General features: G+C 42.4%; 1 protein-coding gene and 1 pseudogene across 2 annotated transcripts in view; one reads left to right on the forward strand and one right to left on the reverse strand.

Moving 5' to 3' along the window:
• LOC106568040 (retinoblastoma-associated protein-like) overlaps positions 1-15,035 on the forward strand; it is a 34,473-nt pseudogene that overhangs the window by 1,945 nt on the left and 17,493 nt on the right. Inside the window, exons 4-6 of the transcript XR_014380168.1 lie at positions 448-525; positions 5,806-5,915; positions 6,094-6,174. The product of XR_014380168.1 is annotated as a retinoblastoma-associated protein-like (transcript). The remainder of the gene's footprint in view (positions 1-447; positions 526-5,805; positions 5,916-6,093; positions 6,175-15,035) is intronic.
• LOC106567862 (lysophosphatidic acid receptor 6-like) lies at positions 11,715-14,602 on the reverse strand. The gene has a single exon (XM_014137689.3). The coding sequence runs from the start codon at positions 13,724-13,726 to the stop codon at positions 12,509-12,511; it is 1,218 nt and encodes a 405-aa protein (XP_013993164.1). The 5' UTR covers positions 13,727-14,602; the 3' UTR covers positions 11,715-12,508.

Here is a 15,035-nt window from a genome sequence, read left to right on the forward strand (position 1 = left end):
ATCCATGGGTCTGTTTTCTCCCATGACGCTGTTAAGACAGGCCTGTGTTATGATACTGCTGCTGATGTGCATTGTCTGTGCTATCTGCAGGAAGGGTTCTGCAGATGGAGGATGACCTGGTCATATCCTTCCATCTAATGGTGTGTGTTCTGGAGTTCTTCATCAGGCACAGACCTCCTAGCCTGCTGCAGCCACTTTACAATAAGACTTTTTGACCTTCAGTCCCGGACTTCCCCTTACTACTGCAAGCCTCATGCCCTCACATTGACATTCTCTTACATTTACTTAAGACAAACACCCAATCCATCCACTTATAAGGTTGAGACGTTGTCATTTGTTACACAGAATAGGTGAGGTTCAGACAGTAAATTTACATGGCTGAGAATTCTGTGTTTGGGTTTTCTGTGTCTGTCATCTCATTGGTCGTCTGTTGTACTTGTGTTCCAGGTGAAGAATGTGTACCAGACCAGTTTCTCTGCTTTCCTGGACTCCATAGGCCTCTCTGGGACTCAGGACCTTCCCCAGGTAGGATGCACACACTGCATTAAATGCTGGAGCTTATTGCTATGCCCCAAGTTATATAGAAATATGTCAACAAACAATGGCCTCTATGGGACGGAGACACACAGACAGAGGACCGAGCACGCCCCTATTCACATCGACGGGGCTGTAGTGGAGACGTTCGAGAGCTTCATGTTCCTCGGTTTCCACATCACTGAGGACTTATCATGGTCCAATCACACCAACACAGTTGTGAAGAGGCACGACAATGCCTCTTTCCGCTCATGAGGCTGAATAGATTTGACATAGGCCCTCAGATTCTCAAAGTTCTACAGCTGCACAATCAAGAGCATCCTGACTGGCTGCATCACCGCTTGATATGGAAACTGCTCAGGATCTGATCGCAAGGTGCTACAGAGGGTAGTGTGTACAGACCAGTAAATCACTGGGGCCGAGCTCCCTGCCATCCAGGACCTCTACACCTGGCGGTGTCAGAGGAAGGCCCTAAAAATTGTCAGACACCGGCCACCCAAGTCACAGTCTGTTCTCTGCTACCGCTTGGCAAGCGGTACCAGAGTGCCAAGTCTGGGACCAAAGGGCTCCTGAACAGCTTCTACCCCAAAACCATAAGACTGCTGAACAGTTAATTTAACGGCCACCCGGACTTTCTGCTTTTCACCCACTACCTACATAGTACTTCAATCAATCAATCAATCACCTAACCAAACCTACATGTACATATTACCTCAATCAATCCCCCAAACTACCTCATACCCCAGTACACTGTCGGTCCTTGTGTATATAGCCTCTTTATTGTTACTATTTTAGAATATACACTACCATTCCAAAGTTTGGGGTCACTTAGAAATGTCCCTGTTTTTGAAAGAAAAGCACATTTTTGGTTTATTAAAATAACATCAAATTGACCAGAAATACAATGTAGACATTGTTAATGTCGTAAATGACTATTGTAGCTGGAACGGCTGATTTTTTAAATTTTTTTTAAGGAATATCTACATAGGCGTACAGAGGCCCATTTATCAGCAACCATCACTCCTGTGTTCCAATGGCACGTTGTTAGCTAATCCAAGTTTATCATTTTAAAAGGCTGATTGATTATTAGAAAACCCTTTGCAATTATGTTAGCACAGCTGAAAACTGTTGTGCTGATTTAAAGAAGCAATAAAAGGTTCCATCTTTAGACCAGTTGAGTATCTGGAGCATCAGCATTTGTGGGTTCATTACAGGCTCAAAATGGCCAGAAACAAAGAACTTTCTTCTGAAACTTGTCAGTCTATTCTTGTTCTGAGAAATGAAGGCTATTCCATGCGAGAAATTGCCAAGAAACTGAAGATCTCGTACAACGCTGTATACTACTCCCTTCACAGAACAGCGCAAACTGGGAGGCCAAGTACATCAGAGTGTCTAGTTTGAGAAACGGATGCCTCACATGTCCTCAACTGGTAGCGTCATTAAATAATACCCGCAAAACCCCAGTCTCAACGTCAACAGGGAAAAGGCGAACTCTGGGATGCTGGCCTTCTAGGCAGAGTGTGATGGTCTGGGGGTGCTTTGGTGGTGGTAAAGTGGGAGATTTGTACAGGGTAAAGGGATCTTGAAGAAGGAAGGCTATCACTCCATTTTGCAATGCCATGCTGTGCCCTGTGGACGGCGCTTAATTGGAGCCAATTTCCTCCTACAACAGGACAATGACCCAAAGCACAGCTCCAAACTATGCAATAACTATTTAGGGAAGCAGCAGACAGCTGGTATTCTGTCTATAATGGAGTGGCCAGCACAGTCACCGGATCTCAACCCTATTGAGCTGTTGTGGGAGCTGTTGTGCCCATCAAGCCAATCCAAGTTGTGGGAGGTGCTTCAGGAAGCATGGGGTGAAATCTCTTCAGATTACCTCAACAAATTGACAACTAGAATGTCAAAGGTCTGCAAGGCTGTAATTGCTGTAAATGGAGGATTCTTTGACGAAAGCAAAGTTTGAAGGACACAATTGTTATTTCAATTAAAAATCATTATTTATAACCTTGTCAACATCTTGACTATATTTCCTATTCATTTTGGAACTCATTTCATATATGTTGTCATGGAAAACAAGGACATTTCTAAGTAACGCCAAACTTTACAATGGTAGTGTATACATACATGCATACATGCATACATACATACATGCATACATACATACATACATACATACATACATACATACATACATACATACATACATACATACATACATACATACATACATACATAGAGTACCAGTCAAGTTTGTACACCTACTCATTCCAGGGTTTTTCTTTATTTATACTATTTTCTACATTGTGGAATAATAGTGAAGACATCACAACTATGAAATGACACATAAGGAATCATGTACTAACCAAAAAAGTGTAACAAAAATCCAAATATATTTTAGATTCTTCCAAGTAGCCACCCTTTGCCTTGATGACAGCTTTGCACACTCTTGGCATTCTCTCAACCAGCTTCACCTGGAATGCTTTTCCAACAGTCTTGAAGGAGTTCCCACGTATGCTGAGCACTTGTTGGCTGCTTTTCCTTCACTCTGTGGTCCAACTCATCCCAAACCATCTCAATTGGGTTGAGGTTGGGTGATTGGAGGCCAGGTCATCTGATGCAGCACTCCATCACTCCTTCTTGGTCAAATAGCCCTTACCTAGCCTGGAGGTGTGTTGGGTCATTGTCTTGTTGAAAACACATATGGAGTCATGTAGTAACCAAAAAAGTGTGAAACAAATCTAAGTGTATTTTATATTTGAGATTCTTCAAAGTAGCCACCCTTTGCCTTGATAACAGCTTTGCACACGCTTGGCATTCTCTCAACCAGAGGTAGTCACCTGGAATGCATTTAAATTGTGCCTTGTTAAAAATTAATTTTCCTCCTCAATGCGTTTGAGCCAATCAGTTGTGTTGTGACAAGGTAGGGGTGGTATACCCTATTTGTTAAAAGTCCATATTATGGCAGAACAGCTCAAATAAGCAAAGAGAAACAACAGTCCATCATTACTTTAAGACATGAAGGTCAGTCAATCCCGAAAATTTCAAGAACTTTGAGTGCAGTCGTAAAAACCAAGCGCTATGATGAAACTGGCTTCACAGAGTTCAAGTAACAGATACATCTAAACATCAACTTAAGTTTTTATTTTTTTATTTAAGTCAGTTCGAACAAATTCTTATTCACAATGACGCCTACCCCGGCCAAACCCTGAATGACGCTGGGCCAATTGTGCACCACCCTATGGGACTCCCAATCACGGCCAGATGTGATAAAGCCTGGATATGAACCAGGGACTGTAGTGGCTTTGTGATGGCCACTCCAATACCTTGACTTTGTTGTCCTTAAGCCATTTTGCCACGACTTTGGAAGTATGCTTGGGGTCATTGTCCATTCGGAAGACCCATTTGCGACCAAGCTTTAACTTCCTGACTGATGTCTTGATGTTGCTTCAATATATCCACATAATTTTCCTCCCACATGATGCCATCTATTTTGTGACGTGCACCAGTCCTTCCTGCAGCAAAGCACCCCCACAACATGATGCTGCCACCCCCGTGCTTCACGGTTGGGATGGTGTTTTTTGGCTTGCAAGCCTCCCCCTTTTTCCTCCAAACATAACGATGGTCATTATGGCCAAACAGTTCTATTTTTGTTTCATCAGACCAGAGGGCATTTCTCCAAAGACCCTTTGTCCCCATGTGCAGTTGCAAACCGTATTCTGACTTTTTTATGGTGGTTTTGGAGCAGTGGCTTCTTCCTTGCTGAGCGGCCATTCAGGTTACGTCGATATAGGACTCGTTTACGTCGATATAGGACTCGTTTACTGTAGATATAGATACTTTTGTACCTGTTTCCTCCAGCATCTTCACAAGGTCCTTTGCTGTATTTCTGGGATTGATATGCACTTTTCGCACCAAAGTACGTTCATCTCTAGGACACAGAACGCGTCTCCTTCCTGAGCTGTATGACGGCTGCATGGTCCCATGGTGTTTATACTTGTGTACTATTGTTTGTACAGATGAACGTGGTATCTTCAGGCATTTGGAGATTGCTCCCAAGGATGAACCAGACTTGTGGAGGTCTATCATTTTTTTTCTGAGGTTTTGGTTGATTTCTTTTGATTTTCCTATGATGTCAAGCAAAGAAGCACTGAGTTTGAAGGTAGACCTTGAAATACATCCACAGGTACACCTCCAATTGACTCAAATGATGTCAATTAGCCTATCAGAAGCTTCTAAAGCCATGACATCCTTTTCTGTAATTTTCCACGCTGTTTAAAAGCACAGTCAATTTAGTGTATGTTAACTTCTGACCCACTGGAATTGTGATACAGTGAATTATAAGAGAAATAATCTGTCTATAAACATTTGTTGGAAAAAACATTGTGTCATGCACAAAGTAGATGTCCTAACCGACTTGCCAAAACTGTAGTTTGTTAACAAGAAATTTGTGGAGTGGTTGAAAAACGAGTTTTAATGACTCCAACCTAAGTGTATGTAAACTTCCGACTTCAACTGTGTGTATATATACACAAGCCCTTTCCCATCAATGTAGTTCAAATATATATATATATATATTTTAACTACATTGATGGGAAAGGGCTCATAAGTAAGCATTTCACGGTAAAGTCTTCACTTGTTGTATTCGGCAATTTGATTCAACAATCAGTGGCCAGTTGCTAGTAGTAATATCTCTAACAGCGCCACCATATGTCTTAACTCTAAGACAGCCTTCGGAAAACGGTGGGCTATTCAATGTTTTTTTCAGACAGTTTTGTTTGTCTGAAAGCTTTTCTGTCAGGATGTGGTATACTGCAACTTTTGTCTTTTGAAAGGACAGTGTTATGGAAACAGGTAGATGGGCAGTTAAATCTTCATTAGATGTGGTATCTCAGGACAGTATATTACAGGGGCAGCTATGGCGAGGAAATAAACGAAGTGTATAAATTGAGCAGTATAATAAGTCTGGTAGCAGCACTTCTGATGTCGGTGTGGAGAATTTGAGCAGGTGGTCAGTCCATTTCATGTGTTCAGCAGTCTGATGGCTTGTAGATACCAACCGTCTCAGAGACAGTTTCTAACAGACCTCATGCTCCGATACCGTCTGCCTGACGTTAAGGGAGAGAACAGCTCATGGCTGGGGTGTGTGAGTCCTTGATGATTCATACTAAAGTGCTGACGTTTCTGTAGGATTGTGAAATTTACCTGGACTATCCATGATGTTGTTTCATTCCTGTCAGAGCCTGTTGCAACCTCTTGTTTTCCTTTCAGGCGACTGACCTCAGCAAGCAGTATGAGGAGCTTTATCTCAAGAGCAGAGACTTTGACAGCAGGCTATTCTTGGATAATGATGAGACACTTCTCACTCCCAAAGTAGAACTGTAAGTAGAACCTCAAACAATGACATTTACATATCTTTTAAGTCATTCCTTTGACAAAGAAATAGTCTCAAATCAAACTTTGTCACATGCGCCGAATACAACAAGTGTAGACCTTAACGTGAAATGCTTATTTAGAAGCCCTTAACCAACAGTGCAGTATAATGCCCTCTCCTTTCAGAGTGCTGGTGGAAAGGACACAGAGGAAGAACCTGCCTGAAGGGGAAGGATGTTGTTCTCATCCCCCACAGATGCCTGTCAGGTGAGCACCCTCTGACCTCCACTCCTTACCACCAGCTGACTGTCCCTCCTTAACTGGCCTAGAACAGTGCGTTCCCCTGGACAGACAGATGTTTACTCCTGATGTTTGAGAGTCCAGTCCAGGCGGTGTACTTGTACATTTGTACATCAAGCTGCTTCATACTACAGAACATAGAGCTATTCATAGAAAAACCCTGGAGATATGAAATGGGTTCTTAATTAATCACCTCCACCCATGCTCTTTATGAATGGGATCAGCTCGCATGACCCTGAATACCACAAGGAGAGATGTGATTTTATGTTTTCACGTGACTCTCGTGAGAGGAGTTTGAGAGGGGTTAAGAAACGAAGGGGGAAAGCATGTCGAAGCCTAACACGTCTGTCAATGACTTCTATTTATTACAAGTAATGTTCAGGGGTTGAAAGTCGCACACAAATGACCTCAGTGCCCCTTTTCTGGTGGGGGTGGGGGGATAGAGGAATGAATACTAAAACAAAAGAAACATGACACCGCGTGTAAATTATAAAAGAGTAGAGGAAATTAAGAAAATAAAAATGAATGCTGTAATTCAACAAATAACTATGCATATGGAAACCATTGGTTGAGTACCAAGATTGAGGCTACAAAAGAGGATTTAGATTCCTATGTAATGTTCTACAAATTGGACTACTTCACTGTCAGTTTTGTCATTATTTTTGGTTGAAGTTTGGTTGAACAGTATAAAGCAATCATAATGTAGAAAGCCCATTGACCACTTCAAATTGATTTGTTGTCATGTACTACCCATAAAGCATGTTTAGAATTTTATTATTTAGAAACATCAAATACCGTCAAAAATTGGGAAAATACTGTGATGATATTATGGCCATATCGCCCAGCTCTACATAGTACACGTCACATAAAGATAAATTAGGACGTATAATTACAGCACTCAAGGCTTCAAGGTGTGCATGGGTGTCTGAGCTGAGTGCTATTATTTAAACAGACAACTCGGTACATTCACCTTACAAAATAAAGTAATGAGGAAGTCAATCTCTCTTCCGCTTTGAGCCATGAGAGATTGACATGCATGTCATTAATGTTAGTTCTCCGTGTACTTTTAAGGGCCAGCCGTGGTGCCCTGTTCTGAGCCCACTGCAATTTCCCAAGCAAGTCCCTCTTTGTGGCACCTGACCACACTACTGAACAAAACCAGGGCCTGTAGGACCTGCCTTGTTGATAGTGTTAAGGCAGAGCAATGCTTTATTATGGACAGACTTCTCCCTTGTCTTAGCTACTGTTGTATCAATATGTTTTGACCATGACAGTTTACAATCCAGGGTTACTCCAAGCAGTTTAGTCACCTCAACTTGCTCAATTTCCGCATTATTCATTACAAGACGTAGTTGAGGTTTAGGGATTAGTGAATGATTTGTCCCAAATACAATGCTTTTAATTTTAGAAATATTTAGGACTAACCTATCCCTTGCTGCCCATTCCGAAACTAACTGCAGGTCTTTAAGTGTTTCAGTCATTTCAGTTGCTGTAGTAGCTGACGTGTATAGTGTTGGGTCATCTGCATACATAGACACACTGGCCTTACTCAAAGCCAGTGGCATGTCATTAGTAAAGATTGAAAAAACTAAGGGGCCTAAACATCTACCCTGGGTAATTCCTGATTCTACCTGGATTATTTTTGAGAGGCTTCCATTAAAGAACATCCTCTGTGTTCTGTTAGACAAGTAACTCTTTATCCACATTATAGCAGGGGGGTGTAAAGCCATAACACAAGTTTTTCCAGCAGCAGACTATGATCGATAGCGAATCAACCAACAACGACGAGACAGCCTACAGGGAGGAGGTGAGGGCCCTCGGAGTGTGGTGTCAGGAAAATAACATCTCACTCAATGTCAGCAAAACAAAAGAGATGATCGTGGACTTCAGGAAACAGCAAAGGGAACAGCATTGGAGAAGGTGGAAAGTTCCACTGTGTTCATATCACTGACAAACTGAAATGGTCCACGCACACAGACAGTGTGGTGAAGAAGGCGCAACAGCGACAGGTGCACAATTGAGAGCATCCTGTCGGGCTGTATCACCGCCTGGTATGGCAACTGCACCACCCACAACCACAACGCTCTCCAGAGGGTGGGGCAGTCTGCACAACGCATCACCGGTGGCAAACTACCTGCCCTCCAGGACACCTAAAACACCCAATGTCACAGGAAGGCAAAAAAGATAATCAAGGACAATAACCACCCGAGCCACTGCCTGTTCACCCTGCTTCCATCCAGAAGGCGAGGTCAGTACAGGTGCATCAAAGCTGGGACAGAGAGATAGAAGCTTTTCAATCTCAACGCCATCAGATTGTTAAACAGCCACCACTAGCACAGAGGCGGCTGCCTACCTTCTCATATGTATATAATCTATACTGTATCCTTCACTATCTATTGCATATTAGCCGCTCTCACTGCTCATCCATATATTTTATAGTTATATATTCTCATCCCATTCCTTTACTATATTGTGTGTATTAGGTTGTGTTGTGGAATTTGTTAGATATTAGGTTTTGTTGTGGAATTTGTTAGATATTACCTGTTAGGTACTGCTGCACTGTCGGATCTAGAAGCATAAGCATTTCACTACACTCGCAATAACATCTGCTAACCATGTGTATGTGACCAATAACATTTGATTTGATATGATAATGTCAAAAGCTGCACTGAAATCTAACAAGACAGCCCCCACAATAATCTTATCATCAATTTATCTGGTCAAATACAATTTTTTTCCCCAGAAGTTTACTAAGGGTTGGTAACAGGCTGATCGGTCGGCTATTTGAGCCAGTAAAGAGGGCTTTTACTATTCTTGGGTAGCGGAATGACTAGCTTCCCTCCAGGCCTGAGAGCACACACTTTCTAGTAGGCTTAAATTGAAGATGTGGCAATACCGTCCTTATTATCCTCAGTCATTTTCCATCCAGATTGTCAGACTCCGGTGGCTTATCATTGTTGATAGACAACAATCATTGTTTCACCTCTTCCACACTGACTTTACAGAATTCAAAAGTACAATTCTTGTCTTTCACAATTTGGTCCGATATACTTGGATGTGTAGTGTCAGCGTTTGTTGCTGACATGTCATCCCTAAGTTTTCTTATCTTGCCAATGAAAAAGTCATTAAAGTAGTTGGCAATATCAGTGGGTTTTGTGATGAATGAGCCATCTGATTCAGTGAATGATGGACACGAGTTGGCTTTTTTTCCCCAAAATTTTATTTGTGCTCCAAAGCTTTTTACTATCATTCTTTTATATAATTTATTTGTCATAGAATAGTTTGTTGTTGTTTTTATTTAGCTTAGTCACATGATTTCTTAATTTGCAGTACGCTTGCCAATCAGTTGGGCTGCCAGACTTATTTGCCATACCTTAAGTTAGGACTATATAGAGTTTGTCTGTGATTTACTAGGAAAGAAGATGACAGTCAAATTCCTCCAAGAGTATTGTGTGTGTCTTTTAGAAAAACTAAAGCACATGCTCCAGGCAGAGAAAATATTTAGAAATGCCCAGACTTGATGCACTTAGCATTACCCTGGAGAACAAGCCTTTTCTTTAGTGTCTCTCCTTCCTAGTTCCTTGGGAAAGGAACTCTTACAATCTCTGTAGACTAGAACTTCTATAGCCTAATATTCTTAGCTGCCCAATATCTTAATATTGTCTTCAGGGATTTGAGATTCAAACAAGGATATTTCTGTAAATCCCATGCACAAAACTGTCTTAAATGACACTTCAGATTTTCCCGTCTTTTGAGGCTATAAGAAATGTGTGTAAAGTGTCATCTTTTGAGCGCAAGCAGGGTATTGAGTACATGAAGACAGTCACTTATGTTTTGGAAAGATTGTGATCTAAGATTCTCTTATTCCACGTTAAGTAGTTTTCAAAGGAAATATTGTATTTTGGTGTCCAACCTCAGTCCTCTATTGAAATGGTGCTTGGTTTGATTTGACTGTGTTCTTGGTCCATTTTAAATGGTCTATGGTAACCATTTAAGTTTATGCCCATGTTCGGACACCTTGATACCCACATGCAGTATATGCAGTCTCTCTCCAACACACACACAAATTCTGTCCTCTGGTTAAACTGAATCAATAGTGGTGTTTAACCTCACCGTCCCAGCTCCCAGACAACCCTCTCAATGTGTCTCATTGACCAGTTAACTAGTATGGCATTATAATTAAAGCAAGGCAATATGCCGGAGCTGCTAGTAAAGTCTACATACTGTAAGACAATTTTTCTCTGGTGCCTGTTGTCTTCTATACATTTACACTTGATCTAGTTTCAGTGTTTTTAATTAGGCTGTATGCTGAGTACTGTAACTACATTTTTACATTTTAGTCATTTTGCAGACGCTCTTATCCAGAGCGACTTACAGTATTGAATGCATACATTCCATTTCATGCATTTCTTTTTTTTTTTTTGTACTGGCCCCCCGTGGGAATTGAACCCACAACCCTGATGTTGCAAACACCATGCTCTACCAACTGAGCCACAGGGAAGGCAGGAACAACCTATCACTCTTCCAGTGTTTATAGATGTGTAGGCCTGTTTGACTTGTTTTGTGTTTATATCACCTCTTGTATGTTTGAGGATTGGTGTCAAATCCCAAGTCTGCACACTTTCCCCACAAAAGCGTGTGCTCACTTGACTGCTTTGGTTTCACAATCCTTCCCATCACGTGAGTGAGTAGTGAAGAGCAGTGTGTCTGTCATGTAGTTTAACCCCCAGGCCGTAACTGCATGGTGATCTTTCAGCTGAGAGAATGGGAAGTTTACCAACATAGATATTCTCATAGTAAAGCCATAAATTGCTCATATGTATCACCTTACATTGTGTTAACAAAGAAACCCTGATATGAAATACTGAGTTGAAACCCAATCTATGAATAAATATAACAGAGCCCAGATGTTTCTCACATTTCCCACATGGCTGATGCTGTTGAAGAGCAGTATTCTGGTTATAGCCCTCGGATGTGGTTGTCTGGTTTTCTTTTTATCTTAACAGGGCCAGAATGTATTCATAGCCTTTTCTCTTTGGATTAACTTTGGGGGTTTTCTATGTAAATAGCCAACCAGTGATCTTAGATCAGGCTTAAATCCACTTTCTTACTTTGTTTTTGTTTCACACTCTTGGTCATTGTTATGGTCTCTATGGCGACATTGGTTATGGTGTGCCACTCGTTAAAATAATGATTCAACCAGTTATCATTGGCTAGCCAGACATCCTTTATCATGCTTGGTAATGGTTTGAGGTGTTTCTGTGTGCACTAGCTATTTGTTGTTAAAGTTGTATGATTCATGTGAGCAAGGGAGAATGTATTATTGCTACGCTAGTGAGGCAATGTCATAAATCTGAAAGACTGATAACCACCTACCTTTGTAAAATGCTCTAAATATCTCAAGCTATTTATTACCCACAAATCAATATATGGCGTGCCAACCTAAACCTGGCTAATGTCATACATTTACCACCATCTGTTCATAGTGACTTAACAAAACAGATGAGAACGTGTTTGCTTACTTTTTATTCATTCAAGGCACCATCACTATTGGGAGAAATAGGTTGCAAGTCAAATGTCTTGCACTATAGTGCTATTTCATCATTTTGGTTGTTAATCTACTGTATTTAGTCACAGGTAAAACACTGTTTGACAACTGCCTGGTATCAAGTCTTTCAATAGAGCAACATTTAGAGACCCCAGTCACAAGTCACAAAGTGTGTTGTGGGTACGTTTTACTTTTTTTTTTATTTTGTAAATCCGTAGCACCATGCTCCAGGGTTTCCCCCCCCAGACCTGCATCATGTAGGCTAATCCTCACACTCAACACTGCTGTTGATGCAATACTTAAAGGCATACTTCGGGATTTTGTTAATGAGGCCCTTTATCTACTTCCCCAGTGTCAGATGAACTTGTGGATACCATTTTTATCGTTCTGTGTCCATTATGAAAGAAGTAAGAGGTAGTTTCGCGAGCCAACGCTAACTAGGATTTGCACAATGACTGGAAGTCTATGGGCATCTGCTAGCATGCTAGCCAAAATTCCAAAGTATCCCTTTAACACTCAGAGCTCAATCACTGTACTTAGTGCGAGGATGGTACCCTTAATGCAACCGCTCTTTAGGGTTTGCTCACTTTGTTCCTGTGATGCCATGGTTCCTATAGAATCCACTCAAGACCACTCATCTCCCATCTGTTACGGCTGATCATCTGGGCGTATTGCACCAAATATTGACTCACAGAAATATTGATGTCAAATATCGCACTGATGCCTCATTAAGGTGGCTCGTGGGTGAGGACGTCACACGGTGGACTCGAGGTAAAATCGAGTCCTTGGGTTGTTCTGAATGAGGCCCTGGCTCTGCAGCATGTTTGTCTGAAGACCCTTGTCCAGCTTATTCTTGTTGCGAACCGCCATAGATTTACGTTTGATGGAGTTCTGGATGGTCTCGGAGGTGAAGTAGTAGATGACTGGGTCGAAACAGCAGTTGCTGACCGCAATGCAGAGGGCGATGGGGTAGATGGTCCTCACCACCGACTCCACAGCGCAGCCCTTCAGCAGCTTGGTGCGGACCAGGGCATAGAACACCAGGTTGACATTGTAGGGTATGAAGCAGAAGCAGAAGATGAGGAGATGGACCACGATCATCCTCAGGATTTTGGTCTTGTTGAGCTGGCCCCCACGGCTGATGACCTGGGGCTGGCGCAGTGTCTGGAGGACCGAAACGGAGCAGAAGATGTTGAGTAACAACGGAATCAGGAATCCCACTGTCTCAATAAACACCACCACCTTCGACAGACTGGACTTCCACTGCTTGTTGGAGAAGTTTTCAAAGCAGTAGTTGACGGAGGAGTTTTTGTACCTGAGCGAGGTGGTGTCGAGGAGGAAGCCTGTCGGAAGGCTGCCAGACAGCACCAACACCCAAACAGCGCAGCAGGCCAGCTTGGCGTTCCGCTTCGTCCGCAGAGCCTGTGATCGGAATGGGTGGACGATGGCCAGGAAGCGGTCCACGCTGATGCAAGTGAGGAAGAGAATGCTACCATACATGTTGGTGTAGAATAGGGAGACAGAAAGCTGGCAGAGCCCCCTGCCAAACGGCCAATCCTGGTTGATAAAATAGAAGATCCTGAAGGGCAGGGTGAGGACGAAGAGCAGGTCGGACACCACCAGGTTCATCATGTAGGTGGTGGTCTCGTTGCGCAACTTCAGCGTGCAGGCAAAGATGTACATGGCAGCCATGTTGAAGAGCAGCCCGACTATGAAGACCAGGCTGAAAATCGCTGTGTACAGGGTGTACTTAAAGCCATCACTCTTAATACAGCTCATGTTGGTTTGGGTCAAACCAAGAGCACTGATGCCATCAGTCTCTAGAGTGCTGTTATACATCTTTAGAGAGGAGTAGAGGATGGGAGTGTTTATGAATGTCAATACAACAATGGAAATGTTTTTGTGGAAAGCATCAATCACTTGTACAAGATAATTCCAAAGAATGGAGCACTGAAGTGTCCTTAATTTCATGGGTGCACATCAGTTATCTATGTAATTTCCGATCTTCCCCCAGCATAAGAGAATACTAGCTCAAAAAAAAAACCACAACTTCACTTTCACTCCTATCCAATGTTCATAATGTCCTCATGTGAACACCACCATGTCCAGTGTTTTTAAAAATAACAGCAAGTAATTCCATCAATACCTGTGCTTGTATCCAAAAAGACAAGACCAGTCCCCTGTTAATCCATTTGTACGCGTATGATGCATCACGTAATTCTAAGATCCCAAGCCTGTTTTTATGTCCTCTGTGAACAGCCTTGATGTTGGCTTCTCGGAGTCTGGATCATTTCTCCTCTCACTCCAGAGTCAGCAGTGTTTCTTGCTTCAGTGAGAGAGGGGGGAGTCATGTGCCTCTCCTTGGGTCTGTGAGCTGAGTGTCTGAGAGGCTCTTTGCTGCCCCTCTGGGTCCCTCCAGGCCTCTGGCAGCCCTCTTCCTGTCTGATCCCGCTGCAGCCCCTGGGGGCATGGTGCTCCTACTGACCCTACACTTGTAGACAGACGGCTCTGCTGTAGACTGTCTGTTCTGTCCACCAGAAAATACAGCCTTTCCAGGCCTAACAGTCAGTGGAGTCAGTCTTCTGTTCTGAAGCTCTACCACAGACTGAAGCTTAACTGATTACTTGCTTACACACTGGGAGGAGTAGGCTACCACCCATCCAAGGCCCTCCCACATCTGACTGCTTTAGCTATGTAATCACCTTAGAGATTTGTCTCTGGCTGGGCTTGGCGGGAGACGGGTGAAGTTGATGATGTGGGGTTCTGAATGTTTTAAAGACGTCCTCCAGTAATTATTTATTTTTTAAATAACTTCTCCTGTTAGTTTATTTATACTTCAGATATCACTAATGTACACACACTAAAGGGTAAAACAATATGTTTTGAGATAAATAGTTTTTTAGACAACTGGATACTTCAAGGAGTTGGTTTGATGAAGTTGTGATGTCATCGGCCTCCCCCCTTGCTTGAGGAACAATAGTGGAGCAATAGAGAACAAAAGGGGAAAGGCCCACCTCCACACTTGTGCCATGTCATGACTTACCTGGACTACCTATTGATTTGCCTTTTTGTTGAGTAAATCAGGTGTTAGGTGAAAAGGAGACTGGAGTGCCACTGGCCCTTTTATATCCCCATGCTGAAGTAGCTCTAGATATTGTGTGGGAAAAACATTAGCATTTGTTAGCTTGTTTTTGTGCCCTTAGCATTCTTTCAGGATCTCATGAAAATATCAATTAAATGTATGTAGAGTATTGTTTTGTTCAAACTTTGAAATTCCTTT

The sequence above is a fragment of the Salmo salar genome, chromosome 13, assembly GCF_965601325.2.
Source record: "Salmo salar chromosome 13, fSalSal1, whole genome shotgun sequence".
Taxonomy (NCBI): Eukaryota; Metazoa; Chordata; class Actinopteri; order Salmoniformes; family Salmonidae; genus Salmo; species Salmo salar.

What these genes read in the sequence shown, in the direction of transcription:
- LOC106567862 (XM_014137689.3), bottom strand. Translation starts at nt 13,726, where the DNA reads ATGAAATTAAGGACACTTCAGTGCTCCATTCTTTGGAATTATCTTGTA.